The 14579-nt window shown below is 52.2% G+C and overlaps 1 protein-coding gene across 2 annotated transcripts in view; it reads right to left on the bottom strand.

The window, feature by feature from the left end:
- XPO6 (exportin 6) overlaps nucleotides 1–13753 on the bottom strand; it is a 64530-nt gene extending 50777 nt beyond the window's left edge. For both annotated transcript variants that reach the window (XM_036392189.2, XM_036392190.2), the window contains exon 1: nucleotides 13502–13753. In XM_036392189.2, coding sequence (XP_036248082.1) covers nucleotides 13502–13504 — 3 coding nt within the window. In that variant the 5' untranslated portion in view covers nucleotides 13505–13753. The remainder of the gene's footprint in view (nucleotides 1–13501) is intronic.
- Between the last annotated feature and the right edge of the window lie 826 nt (nucleotides 13754–14579).

Here is a 14579-nt window from a genome sequence, read left to right as displayed (position 1 = left end):
GACCTCCAGGATGGTTCTGTGCTCTTGTTTGACTTTTTGTGCCTCTTTGGGAGGTTTGGCCAAAGGAAGGTCCAGAAGAAAAACTGTCTGAGGTAGTAACCAAAGCCCAGCTCAGGATCCCCTCCTAACTCCAGGCTGGGCTTACCAAGGACCTGCATTTGCTGAAACCTTTGGGTATTCCTGAAGTTCCCCAGCTCCTGGAGGCACGTGGTCATCCCCCAGCTGTCCAGCAAGGCTCTGATAAGGAGGCCACTGAGATAAGGAGGTCACAGAGCTGTGCAGAGCTGCAGGGGAAGGTGGCTGCCCCTGGACCCAGACACCTGGGGGGTTGATCAGGGAGACTCCAATGAAAGCCCAAATGTTTGGAGCACCTGGGGCTGTACCTGGGATATTTCCTAGCATCATTCCCACCTTAACAAGCAGTTTGCTTTCTTTTAGGGCTCCCTGTTTGCTCTGCATTGAGGAGAAGGACAGGCAGAACCAGCAGTGCTGAGCTCAGGTTCTGGTCTGAAATTCTGGGTCATGCACAGATTTAATTTTCCAAGGTTTTTCAGGAAAAGTGTGGACCATGAGAAACAGAATCTACCCCAGTTTTCTATGTCAGGGCTGGCAGTTTGCCTCACCTCCACGAGACATTACTAAATATGCAACCACTGAAGCAGAAATACTTCCCACTCTTTCAGAAGTCAAACCTGACCCCTCTCACCCCTAGTACCTGCCAGGGCTGGATCAAACATCAGAAAATACCATCTCTCTCTTCTGCCAACCATGAGAGGAAAATATATTCAGTTCTCCAAGTCCTGCTTGCAGAGCAGGTAATGTGAGTTTCTCTCCATGCAGAGAAAACTCTGCAGCCCACAAAAAGCAGAGGAGATCAGATGTGCCACATCACCATCCACCCCTGCTCCACTGCCTCAACACCATGGCAGAGTTCTGACCCACAGGGAGGGCCCTGGCTGCCAAATTCAGCAGATCCTGGGCCCAAAGGTGATGTCCTTGTCACAGCTCCCTTGGGGGAATAGGGCAGAGAGAGGTGAAAGCAAGGCTAAATCCAAGCAGGGCTAAATCCAGCACAGCCACAGCTGCACATTCCCATATTCCAGCAGCACATCCACACTTTGACCTGGAATTTGGGTCAAAACAGCACGTCTGGGAGGTGTGTCACAGGTGACTGTGCCCAGGATTGGTGCCTCTAAGTGCTGAGCTGGCTCCACAGCACACAGACAGGCCCAGCAGCAGCTCTGCCCTCCCTGGAACTGTCCCCTGTGATCAGAGCAGGACAGGGAGGACCAGGGTGGGAGAGCCACTGGCAGCCTGTCCTTGCCATCCCTTTCCCCTCCTCAGTTTGCTAAAGGTGTTCCACAGCACTATCAGGTGAGGGGTGGAGCTGATTACTCACTCCAGTCACCTCTGGACTCCAACCCTCTGCGCCCTCCTCCAAGCAGGAAAATGAGCTCCAACAGCTTTTCCTGACAGAAAATACAAGATTTGCTACCAAGAACCTGCACATCCCACATCATTCTCCATCCACCAAAGCACCACAAGAAGGACCCACCCCACCAGCTGATTTCAGGGCTCTCCTGCAGTTACATTTTCAGCTGTATGAGTCATTAACTGATTTCTGCTGATTAAGGGGAAAAAAAGCTGCCAACCTCCTGTGTTTCAGGCTGTTCAATATTGCAGCTGCACCTCAGTGAGGCTCTGGAGAAGCAAAATCTTTGTACCCTGCTGCTGACTCCATCACAAGCTCAGATGCAGACTATGACTAAAGCACTGGGGTAGAACCAGTTACTCATGCAGCTCCAGCAAACACCAGAGCAGCCATCCTTGGGTTGCACTTCACACACTGCACATGCACTTGAAGAGCAGATACAATGCTAATTTTAGTGAGCATATCACCAAACACAACCACAGCCCTTAAAGAAGCACCTGCTCATTCTGCAAGACATGGAAGTGCTTTCTAAAGCCATTTTCTCCACAAGTGCTTTCATTTAGAGTTTACTTCCTCTTTTTTTTTTTTTTTTTTAATTTCATTTTATGCTCTCTGAAGGGAGTTTTTTTTTGTTGAGGGCAAAGATTTTCTCTACTGCTTTGCCATAAAAACACAAGCTGTTAACCTTGTAATGTTTGCCATTAGAGCATCCATCACACAAACGATGCTCTAAATACAGCAACTGGGGCTAATGACAACTGAGAGAAGGGTTAGGTCTGTTCACTTTTTCCCTAATGTGTTTGCAAATGGATACCACTCCAAGACAAATTTAAGGCATTCCCTCTCCAGAGCTTTTTTTAGTAAGATGTTAATTGCAGCTGCAATGTTACAGAGGTGACTTCATCCTTCAGGCAGCACCTTCCTGATGTGGAAGGATGGATTTTCCACCACACAAGCTCCCAACGCCTCCTCCAGTGGCAGGGAGGAAAAGCCCAGGCTCTGCTGCACCCCAGGAGCCCTCAGAGCACATCAAACTCCCCCTCTGCATCTTTACTCTTCATTTACAGCTGGGAGTTGTGTTGGGGAGCTGTTCCCACCCCCTGCACCCATCCTGCTTTGGGTTCTGATTCCCACCCCATCCATCCCTGCCTGCAGTCCCTGTGCTGTTCCTGCTCCTGCTGTTGAACATTCCCAGCCCGCCAAGCCCCCGCACCCTGCACAGATCCCTCTGCAGCTTCCTCACCTTCTGGAGCCTGCCTTTCCATCCCAATCCCAACCCCAATCCCCCCTCTCCTGCCATTCCCAGTGCAAGACACACAGCCCAGCCTCCTCCCAGCTATCAGATTCAGATTTTATCACATTTAGCTGTTAACATCACTATCAGCTATGTCTACCAGCTTGTGGGCAGCTCTTCCAGGAGAGGAGGGAATGCAGGGGAGCACACACGGAGAATCCTGGCTGATGGAAAAATTCCCAGCTGGAATTGCTATTTTGCTACCAACAAGCAAGTGCATAGGGTTAATAAAACAGACAAGAAACAAGAAATTTCATCCACAGCACCTGTATAAAATAACTCATCATCACCCTGTTGTTGCTAATTGCAATGTCCCATCCTCTTCCACCTCAGAGCCTTCTGCTCCCAGTGTTTGCAGTTAATTAACAGCACAGTCACACATCTAAAAATACAAACAACCACACTCCAGCTGCTGAATTTTCTTCTTTCTCTATTATTTGTGGTCAAGCCTAACTTAATGATGCACGTATGTGTGGTGAGTATTAACAACACTAACATCTCCAGGTACTGAGGTAGTAATTTACTCATTGAAGGATTACCAGGGTGTCTTTCAGAGCCCCTCCCTGCCCCAGCCCTAATACAGCATGGTAATGAACATGTAAATTAGAAATCACACTCTCAGAAAGCTTGTGGGTCACTTTAAGCCTGCTCACAAAACCCTGGAGAACCCCTGGGACAGCCCAGGGTCACTCAGGGCAGTAAAATTCATGGAAGAAGTACACTATTATTTTTAGCCAGAAAAGCAGAATTATGAAGTGTTTTAAAAAAGTAGGAGGACACCAACACATCCTCCAGAAAAAACACATGCTACAGGGAGGCAGAGCTGGGAGCTCAAAAACAGTGTTACTCATTAGATTTAATCCCTTCCACCAAAAACTGCAGAATGTGGGGGTTCACCCTCATTCCAGGCTCTCTGATCAGAGGTCTGACACCAGGAGCCCACAGCATACGTGCTCCCCAGCAGTGCTCAGCTGATGCTATCAGGACAGGGCTCAGCTCATTCTCAGTTTCCTTGTTGCACCTCAGAGATGTCTTTGTGGTTTCCAGAACCGAAAGCAGACTGGGCCCCCTCTGTGCTCCCAGCACAGCTCAGCTCCTGGGGCCATGGCAAGGCAGCTCTGCCTGCAGAGCTCCCCCCTCTCATCTCAGAGACCACCTCAGCACATCACCAACAACACGGACATTCTGCAATCTCTTTGTAGTAGATTTTCTGCTTCAATGGTGGGATAAAAGTCACAGATTGCTGCTGTACCTCAAGGCAAATGGCAGAGGAGCAAAGGCACCACGCTCCTGTCTGTGTCCCTGAGGTCCCCAAGCTCAGGGCAGCTCCAGAGCTGCTCAAAGCCCTCCTGCCTGCACAACTCCCCCCTTCAGGAACCTGGCTGCACTTCAGGAATCAGAGTGTTTAATTGAAATATCACCTGAGGACTCAGTAGGACCTCAGACTGAGCAGAGCTGTGTGGAACAGGCCATGGAGAGCCAGCAGTGCCAACCTGATTTCTGCACCACAGATCATCTTACCTGGAACACTGCCTGCTCCACAAGTAATCAGCACCTTTCTCAACACCCAAGGGATCTGATTTCTTAAACCCTCTTGGACAGGCAGAATCACTTAACCAGGCATCAGGTTTGAAGGTTGAACTTTGATTAACAGGCTCAAGTGTCTGAGTCTTGATTCTTTCTAACCCAGTAACTCTTAACCCACAGAACCAAGCCCAGCAGGCAGTGTGTCCTCCACCCAGCAGTTCCCAGGAACTCTCTTGGAAACCCAGCAAAGGAATAAAACAATCCCAGCAGGCTGGAAAAAGCAAAGGGTGGTTTAAGCACAGTGCTGTTTCAAGCCACACTTGCTGAAGACGAGCCCAAGAGCAATTTCTGAGTCCCTGACACCCAGGAAAGGCAGCTGGTCACGTGCTGCTGACTTCCTAATTGATTTCTTGTGGTTTAGCTGCTGGAAAGGGCTCAGCTACACAGTATTTTCCCAAACAAGCAGTTGCTAAAATAACAATACCCAGCTGAGGAGTGCAGAAGCACCCAAAGCAGATTCCTCAAGATCAATACCCCATCACCAAAGCACAGCAGGCAGAGGTGGCTCCGGAGTCACTTTTAGGACTTTCAACTTAAACCTGAGAATCCAGCCCCAGCCATCAGCCCTCCCTCAGCAGCCACTTGGCTCAGTCATTCTCAGCTGTTGGGCACCACTTTTTAAGCCATCAATGATTATAACTTCTCATTTTGTGGGTTATCAGCAAAACCAGCCAAACAAAATCTGCTCTTCAGACAGACACAGCTGAGCATCTGCCAAGGGTGCTGGGCTGGGCAGGAGCTGCTTCCAGAAGTGAAAACACTGCAAGGTGACTCTGCTTGTCTCAGTTCAGAATTCAGTTCAGAATTCACTTAAATTCCCCCAGTGAAGTCTAGAAACTCACACCTCTGAAGCTGCTTTGTTCCTTTCACTTCACACTCTCCCTCTGCTGGGTTCCCCAGGATGCCCCACACCCCAACCCAGGCTGTGAGCCCTTGCAGGGAGATCCCATCCTTCCCTGAGGGGCAGTGCTTGTGCAGGAGCACAGGCACAAGGAAAAAATCTCTTCCCTTTTCTCTACATAAACAAAGCAGGCAGGACCACAGGGCTGCCCCAAAAACAGCTTCACTCACTTTGAGACAACACTTCCTCCAGAGGTTTAGGGGAAGTGACACAGCTTCTAACCAGGCAGGTGGAAAAAAGAACCCAAGGAATCCTTTGGAAACAAATAGGCTGGTGAGGAAAGGATTTGTGAAAGGAATAAAAAAATCCTTATGAAAAGAATTTGTAAAAGGTGTTGAGAAAAATGCCCTCATCATCTCTCTCCAATGGTGCAGAGATGTGCAGCAGTGGCAAATGAACTCACACTGAGCCCAGTACAGCCTTCTGAGCTGGAGTCTGCTTAAAAACCCCACACCTATCACAGGATCATGGATGGTTTGGGCCAGAAGGACCTTAGAGCCCATCCAGTGCCACCCCTGCCATGGCAGGGACACCTCCCACTGTCCCAGGCTGCTCCCAGCCCTGCCCAGCCTGGCCTTGGGCACTGCCAGGGATCCAGGGGCAGCCCCAGCTGCTCTGGGCACCCTGTGCCAGGGCCTGCCCACCCTCACAGGGAACAATTCCTAATTCCCAATATCCCATCCAGCCCTGCCCTCTGGCAGTGGGAGCCATTCCCTGTGTCCTGTCCCTCCATGCCTTGTCCCCAGTCCCTCTGCAGCTCCCCTGGAGCCCCTTCAGGCCCTGCAAGGGGCTCTGAGGTGTCCCTGGAGCCTTCTCCTCTCCAGGTGAGCACCCCCAGCTCTCCCAGCCTGGGCTCAGCCCTTGGGGCATCCCTGTGGCCTCCTCGGGACTCTCTCCAGGAGCTCCACATCCTTCCTGTGGTTGTAATGATTCTTCCTACAGAGAACACTCTTCATGCTCTTACAGGTGTAAATCTGACACTTCAAAATGCCAAACCCTTGCTCCTCCCCACTTGTACAAACATGGCAGCTCCTTTGACCAGAGAGAAGCCAAGGAAAGATGCCCAAGTGACAGGAGTAGAGAACCTGGCGTGGTTGTGTAGCAGCTCTGAGCAGTCCAAGATGCATGAAGAGATTTTTAAAAACACTTCTCAAATCCTTCACTGTCAGCAGAGCCACAAATAAACCCTTATTTATCTCAGCCTCCAGACAAGTCCCAATAATACCCAGGGAAGGCTCTGAATCACAGTTGTTTGTAGCCCCAAGTGAAGGAGGCTCTGGAATTATGCACATATGTAGTGCTGGAAATGGGAAGCACCAGGGCAAGCAAAAAAAGAAAGTGAATGTAAGAAAAACCCAATTATTCAGCATATTTCTTAAAGGGGTACCTCTACTCAGATGCAAACTCCAGCATGCAAATCCTGCTGATTTTTCTCCAACATCCACTTCTGCCTGGCAGGATTAAGCCCATTTCCATGGGGGAAAGCTGTCCCAACAGCTGGCTACACAAAGTGCAAGGTTTAGGGCAAACCTGGGGCAGGATTATTCCTGATCCAATGCATTACAGCAGCCAGACCTGATTCCCAAGGAGGTGCAACTATACTACAAGAAAATATGGAATTTTAAGACCCTCAATCCCTATCAGAGAAATGGAAAAAATATTGTAAAACTAAAAATTGAAATTCCATGAAACTCCAGAAATTTCAGAAATTGAAACTCCAGAAATTTCATTGCTGGCAAGAGCATTAAAACTTGTGTTGGGCGTTTAAGAGTGTATAATGAAACCACCATGGGAAACACCATGGGAATAACTAAGATTTTTGTTAATTAAAATGTTTTCAAAGGACAGCTCACACAGGGAGAACATCCAGTCCAATTAAAGGAAAACAAGATGTTGACATCTGCAGTGCTGCTGCTGCACTTTGGGGGATTTCACAAGTGCCCCTTTGCTGCTCACCCCTGCAGCTCTGGGGGTCCCACCCTGGGGGGGTTCCAGGCTCCCTGCCCACAACAGGGGGCTCTGCTGGGCCAGCATGGGGATCTTTGTCCTGGGGGACCCAAAGGGTCACCATGACCCAAGCAGCTCCTTCAAACACCAGCAGAACACAGGAAAAAGCAGCTTTGGAAAGCCAAAGCTGCAGCTTTCCCAGTCCCAAACCCAGCAGCTCCTGGAGCAGGGGAAGGGCTGGCAGCAGGAATTGTCCCCTGAGCACTGACCTCACATTTCCACATCAGAGACTACAGGCCATGGAGCACTTTGTCCTTCTCTTGGTTTCCTTCACCCTTGCAAAAAGAAAGCCAAGGAACTGTAGAAAGTACAGGTTTATCCCCCATAACCCAAGAGTTAGGGAATGGGATGAGCAACAACAAATGCAGCCATGCCCAGGAGCTGGTTGTGCTGTGTCCTCTCCAGACCCTGATTTTGAACACCAGGGAAACCAGCACTGAGCCAAACTTCCATGGATCAAAGTGCTCCTCATCCCAAAGAAAAGGTGGAACTGCCATGCAGAAGAAACCTGCTCTGTTCTTACTCAATGAAGCAGCAGGGAACCAGCTGAGCACAACGCAGATTTTTCAGGCAAAACATTTCTCCAAAGGGAAAAAAAAACCCCTCATTCCCCTTTGGAAAGCTGCATCCAATGCTGGCTTTGGCATCCTGACAAGGCAGTACACAAAACAGATGAGCATACTCCTTTCTCCAAAGAGGGGACAAAAAGGAACCAGGACAATCCCTCTTGGGAAGAACTCCACGCTGCAATTAAAGCCCTAATGAAATATTAAGTCAAAATGCTAAAAATACACACAGAGATCCAGCCACGAGCTTGGAGATGCTGGAACAAATAAAAGATAATTTGGAGCAGAATGCAAAGGGTTGGAAATAGGAAAAGAAATGGAATTCTGGGCATGATCCACATAGGAGGAGGGTCAGGGAAGATCAGGGGGAGGAAAAAAAATAAGGAATTTGTGGTGTTGCTAGAAGAGCCTGGAATAGCTCTGGTGGAGTGAAAGTATCCTGAGTGTAAACAGAAAAGAGAAACATGGATAAAGAAAGGAATCAAATGTGTGTGGAGGGAAGGTGAGATTGGAAAAGAGCTGCTTCACCATAAGCTGTAGGAGCTTCTTAGCCTAGGAAAAGCTGCATCACCCCAAAATTCCAGAGAACAGAACCCACAAATAAACCCCAGGGGGTGCCTGGACCAGTAGGAAAGTCCCTGACCATCAGAATCAGTAGGGGAAAAGCCAATTGCTTTTCCTCTACCAAAATATCAATATTTACATTTTGGTTGGAACAAGGAGGCCTACAGGGGAGAACAGGCACATGCTGCACCGTCAATAAATGCTGGAACTGGGATTCCAAAAATTATTCTATATAAATGGGAGTCTAAACATTTTATTTTGATAAAACAAAGCAGCAAACACCTTCTTTTCTCTCTGTCTCAAAGAAGAAGGTTGTCATGTTGACACCTGGGATGCAGAGAGAGCCAAGGCAGCAGTGACCCAAATATAAATATAGTTCCTAAGAGGAAATATCTGCTGTGTGACAGAGGATAATGATTGGGAAGGATTTTAGGGCATGTTCTACAGGCAGGTATCAGCCTATCCACCTCAAAGCTACATTTCCTTCTGCTTTGCATACACCAATGTATAAATCCAACATGGTCCCTCAATGACACCACCTAACAATGTGCAATTAATTCACAGAACTGAACCCAAAGTTCATGGAGTTTTTGGGTATCTATGCATGGAGTGATCTCTGCACAGCACTGAGCCCCATGGCAGGAGCTTTGTGGTACCTGCAAGATTTTAATGCTTTTCTGCTGAAATAATTACAGCCACCAGCAGCCATCCATCAGCAACAGCCAGTGGAAATGAGCTTTTCAAGCTCATTTAGTGAACCTGGAGGCTCAACACTTTTGCCTTGATAGCTTTTAGTCCTCCTGCAGCCTACATTTAGCTACCCAGGTCTTTGAAATATGGATGTGTTGGAATTATTATAGGTCCTGAAAGGAATTATGTGCAAGCATTCTGCTAAATGAGCTGTTTTCTTCTGAGAAAAAGCTCTGCTTTTGGAGGAAGCATCTGAGCAGAGATCAGCTCTCCTGCTACACAGTTCCCACTCCTGGTTCATCTCCAGAGCTACCCAGGCCTTGCTGCAGAGTTGGGAAAGTTCACCAGCATTAATCAGCATGCCCAGTTGGATGGTTTAATAGAGGGGAGATCACTGGGGGCACACAGAGTCACACTGTGACTTGCTGGCCAAAAAAGGAAGCCAGATGTTGGAGCTGAGGCCGGAACTTCCGAGTTCCTACTCTGGTTTGAGTCAGAAGGGTTCCAGAGAGGGTTTGCTTTTATTGAGCTGCTCATGGAGGGGAGCCCTGAGAGCAGACAGAACCCCAGGCTTAGGGGTGGGGTTGTGATGCTGCACCTCAGCTGGGGGACAGAGGCAGGGGACAGCACCCTCAGCTCCCTCTTCATCACAAAACCCTGCTGAGAAGCTGAGCCCACCTGGCCATGTGCCAGCACTTCCTGCCTGGGCAGCAGCAGCAGCACCCCCATCTCCTCAGAGCCCAGCACCCCTGAGCTCACCTGGGACAGGGAGCACAGCATCCCTGAGCTCACTACAGCACCCCTGAGCCCATCTGGGGCTGGGACAGGGAGCACAGCACCCCTGAGCTCACCTGGGATAGGAAAAGGGAGCACAGCATCCTTGAGCTCAGTACAGCATCCCTGAGCCCATGTGGGGCTGGGACAGGGAGCACAGCATCCCTGAGCTCACCTGGGCCAGGAAAAGGGAGCACAGCACCCCTGAGCTCACCTGGGCCTGGGACAGGGAGCACAGCACCCCTGAGCTCACCTGGGCCAGGAAAAGGGAGCACAGCACCCCTGAGCTCACCTGGGACAGGAAAAGGGAGCACAGCACCCCTGAGCTCACCACAGCCCCCCTGAGCCCACCTGGGCCTGGGACAGCAGCACAGCCCAGACAGGGCCCAAGTGTCCCCAGGACAGCCAGGCCAAGGGGCTCTGCAGGAGCAAGAAGCTGCTGCTCCCTCCTGTCCCAATGTCCTGGGTCACCTGCAAGGAGCAGGAGTGCCCCCAGAGCAGCTCTGGCTCCCAGGCACAGCCTGAGCCAGCCTCAGGGCCACCAGCTCAGCAGGGCTGACACAGAACAAACAGGAGCTGTTCTGGCAATTGAGCAGCAGCAGCTCCTTGGCAACCACGAGCACCAGGATAAGCCAGGGCTCAGCAGCCTCACCTGGCAGGACAAGCTGCAATCCACACACACTCCCCTCCTTCCTGAATGGAAGGAAGGCTGCAACCATCACAGGCAGCTTCAGGCACAAGAAAACAACAGCATTCCCTGCTAGAGTGAAGGTGGGAAGAGAGGCTGTGGAATGAAAGGCAGGATGCTGCTGTGGGGAACTCAGGAACAGCCAAGCTGCAGACGCCCACTGCCTGCTCCATTTCAGTGCCTCACACAGCACAGGGCCACGAGACTCCCTGGAGCTGGGAACCTCCATTGTCTGCTCCTCTGCAGGCCCAGGGACAGCCTGGGGGAAGTGGGATTTGCTCTGGGAGAAGCTGGCTGCAGCTCTCCAGCATCCCTGCATCCCGAACCCCACACAGCAGCATTTCCTGGAAGTGCCTGTTCCTGAGCTGCTTTGGCTGCTGGCAGGATATAAATCCCACAGAAGTGAAGAATGTGTTTCCCAGGAGGCAATCACTGAAATTCCAGCCTCATGTGGGAGGTGCAAATGCAATTCCCAGGTGAGGGGTTTGCTCAGGAGATCCCAGCTGGGGTCCCAGGGCTTCAAAGATGGTTCATTTTCAAAAAGATGGCCATTTTCACCAGTGGAAGGAACAAAAGGTGAAGGAAAGAGTGATGAGACAAGACATGGCTAATTTGGACAGAAAATAAATCCCTCCAAGGATAGCTCCATCAACAATATTTACTTTGAACCTGTTCACAAAAATCCTCTAAAAGGTGAGGAGGAGACAATACAATAATTTGTAGTGTGTGAAAGCAAAGCCTGAAGTTGGATGTGCTCTGTGTGCTCAGAGATGAACTCCAGAGAAACCCAGCTGGATTTTGCAGTATCCTGCTTTCCCTACAGAGACACCACAGCATCACCACCTTTCCTTTCCCTCAGGAAGCCCCAAACTGGAGTTTGGGGCCCCAAAACAGTGCACCAGCACTATTGACACACACAGCAGGCAGGAGCAGCCCCAAGAACCCCCACACAGAGCTCTCTGCAAACACCTCTGACAGCACAGAAACACTAAAGCTTCCTCTGAAGCCAACTTTTGAGTGGCATTAAGATTTCTGAGCCCAGCAAACAGGAGTTTGTTCACAACACTTGCAGTGCCTGAGCTCACTGTGCATCACTGCATTCCCTCCTGCCTTCCCAACTTCCTCCCAAAATCCCTGCCCAGTTAATCAAGCTCTAATTCATCCCTGCTCATTACCTTCCACATCCACCCAGCTCAGCCCCACTGAGGAACACCTGCTCCCAGCAGCCTGCTCTTCTTGGAGCAGAGTTTAATTCTGTTTTATTTGTTCCCTGTGTGCCTTCCAGCAGCTCCTCTTCACACTTTCCCAACTGTTTCCAGGAAGGAGGGTGCTCTAGCAGCAGAACATGCCCATCTGTAGGCTCCAGGGAAATGGGAACAGAAGGAAAATCTTGCCCAGGAGTCACATGATGAATTACAACAGTAAATCCTGCAGCACAGCCCAGGGACTGCTGCTCAACTTCCACAGGCAGCCAAACAGTGGATGTTGAAGGGAAAAAAAGAAGAAAACAAGGTGTAATTCAGGAGGAGAAATGTGTGTGTCCACAGGGAAGCAAGGGGAGAACTAATTTTTGCCAGCTGCACTGTGAAGTGCACACCCTGGCCTGCCAAACCCTGCAAACCATTTATTCAACCTTTTTGAACCTGGGCTGGTCACTAAGAATCCACCTCAAAAATCACCCTCTGCCTGAAGCTAAAGCCACAAAGGGCTGGGACACGTGGCAGGCACATCAGGAACCCACCCTGAACACCCTCAGGCTACTGCCATAAAACACTACCAGTATTTATATATATAATATTATATTTATATATGTTTTACTGAGAAGACCCTGTCCCACCCCAGCCCATCCCAGATGGAGCAGCAAAGCCTCTCCAAGAGGAGAGGCAGTGGGTTAGCTAAAGGGGCTACAGAGACCAAAGTTTCAATAAAACACCAGTCATGTACCAGGAGCACATCACACAGTGAGCAATGTGATTACCTCAGCTCTTGGGTGAAGAAATTCACAACCAGGACCCCAAATTCTGGAAGAAAAGGGGTGCAAAGCCTGATCCTACACCACCAAAGGCAGGTTAAGGTGGAGTGGGGTGAGAACCAGGCCAGGAACTGCAGCCTGAGCTCAGTGGGGTCTCTGGGTGAGCCAGGGCAGGGTCCCAGGAGCAGATCCAGGGCTGCTGAAAGCATCTCCCCACTGCTGCCTGCCCTTGGTCACCCCAAGAAATACTGGGACAAAAGGTGGGATACCAATATTGGGATAGCAGCTTTCCCTGTGGGTAGAGCAAGGGGAAAACAAGATCAGCAGCTCTGGGCTGGTGGCAGTGAGCAGCACCCGATGCCCTGGGGGCAATCCCCCCCTGCCAGCGCTGCCAGCCCGGCTCTGCGGGCACCCACCCGGTCAGAGATGGCTCCTGAGACCTTTCCTGGGGATCTTATCCAGAGAAGGAGAGCACTGTGCAGATCCCAGCGGGTCAGCCTGTGCCTGTCGCTGTCCCTGTCCCTGCGGGTGCCCCGGCAGTGCGGGCACAGCCGAAGGCCGCTGTCCCCAGCACGGAACAGAATCCAGGTCACTCCTCCGGCTTACCCAAGGCTCGGCTGGAGGCCGCGAGGGCAAGCCCACAGCTGGCGCCGGAGAATTTAATCACCCAATGGTTTGGGTGTGAAGGGACCTTGAGGCTCATCCTGTGCCACGTTCAGGGCCAGGCTGGGCTGTGCCAGGCTCGGCTGTGCCCGGCTGCTCCCGGCCGGGCCTGGGCACTGCCAGGGACCGGGGCAGCCACAGCTGCCAGGGCACCCCTCGGCTTTAACGCCACAAACCCTGAATTCCCAGCACCCCGGGCACCACGGCTCGCAGGAGGGGTCCGTGCCCTCCCGGCCTTTCACATCCTGTCCCGCGGTGCCCCGTGGGGGCCGCCGCCCCTCGGCCCCTCATGCTCCGGTGTCCGGGCCCCGCGGGACCATCCCCCGTTCCCACCACCCTGCCGTCCCCGCTGCCCCAGCTCACCATGGCCGCGGCGGCCGCGGGGCGGCTCTAGGCAGGGCGCCGCGCTCCGCTCATCTCATGGCCGGCGGTGGCCCGGCGGGGCCCCCCCGCCCATGCACCGGCGAGTCCCCGCCGGCCGCGCAGCCACGGGCACCGTAGAGCTGCCGGCACCCAGCCCCCGGGCCTCCCCAAGCGGCGGGACGGGGAGCCCCGGGGCGCCGGGCAGGGCGGCGGGAGCACGGGCGGGCGGGAGCGGCGGCGGCGCGGTGCGGGGCCGGTGTCGGTGCCGGGGCTACGCCAGGCGCATCCCGGGCCCGCCCCGCCCTCCCACCGGAAGCGCTCACCGGCGCCCTCAGCCAATCAGAGCCAGGCAGCGGCGTTGCGCATGCGCATATCAGCGCGGCGCACTGTCCGCCGCCATCTTGGAGAAGGGCGCGGCGCTGTGCGGGGCGCTGAGGGAAGGGCACGCCCGGAGCTGCGCCTGGCCCCGCCCCCGCAGCAGTGCGCATGCGCTGGGGGCGCTTTCCCGCGCGGCAGGAAATAGGAGGTGATTGGGCTGTGCCTTGGTGGGCGTGGCTATGTATGGAGACGGCCGGTGTGGGCGGGGCTTGGATGGGATTGGGATTGGAGATGGAATTGGAGATGGGGATGGGATGGGATTGGAGATGGGATTGGAGATGGGGATGGGATGGGATTGGAGATGGGATTGGAAATGGGATTGGGGATGGAATGGGATTGGATTGGGTATGAGATGGGATTGGGGATGAGATTGGGATTGGGATTAGAGGTGGAATGGGATTGCAGATGGGATTGGGATTAGAGATGGGATGGGATGGGATTGGGGATGGGACTGGGGATGGGACTGGGGATGGGATTGCAGATGGGATTGGGACTGGAGATTGGATTGGCATTGGAGGTGGAATGGGATGGGATTGGAGATGGAATGGGATTGGGGATGTAATGGGATGGGATTGGGATGGGATTGGAGATGGGATTGGGATTGGAGATGAAACAGAATGGGATGGGATTGGATTGGAGATGGGATGGGATTGGGGATGGGATTGGGATGGGATTGGAGATGGAATAGGACGGGATGGGA

The sequence above is a fragment of the Molothrus ater genome, chromosome 16, assembly GCF_012460135.2.
Source record: "Molothrus ater isolate BHLD 08-10-18 breed brown headed cowbird chromosome 16, BPBGC_Mater_1.1, whole genome shotgun sequence".
Lineage (NCBI taxonomy): Eukaryota > Metazoa > Chordata > Aves > Passeriformes > Icteridae > Molothrus > Molothrus ater.
This window is presented reverse-complemented; position numbering and strand designations above follow the sequence as displayed.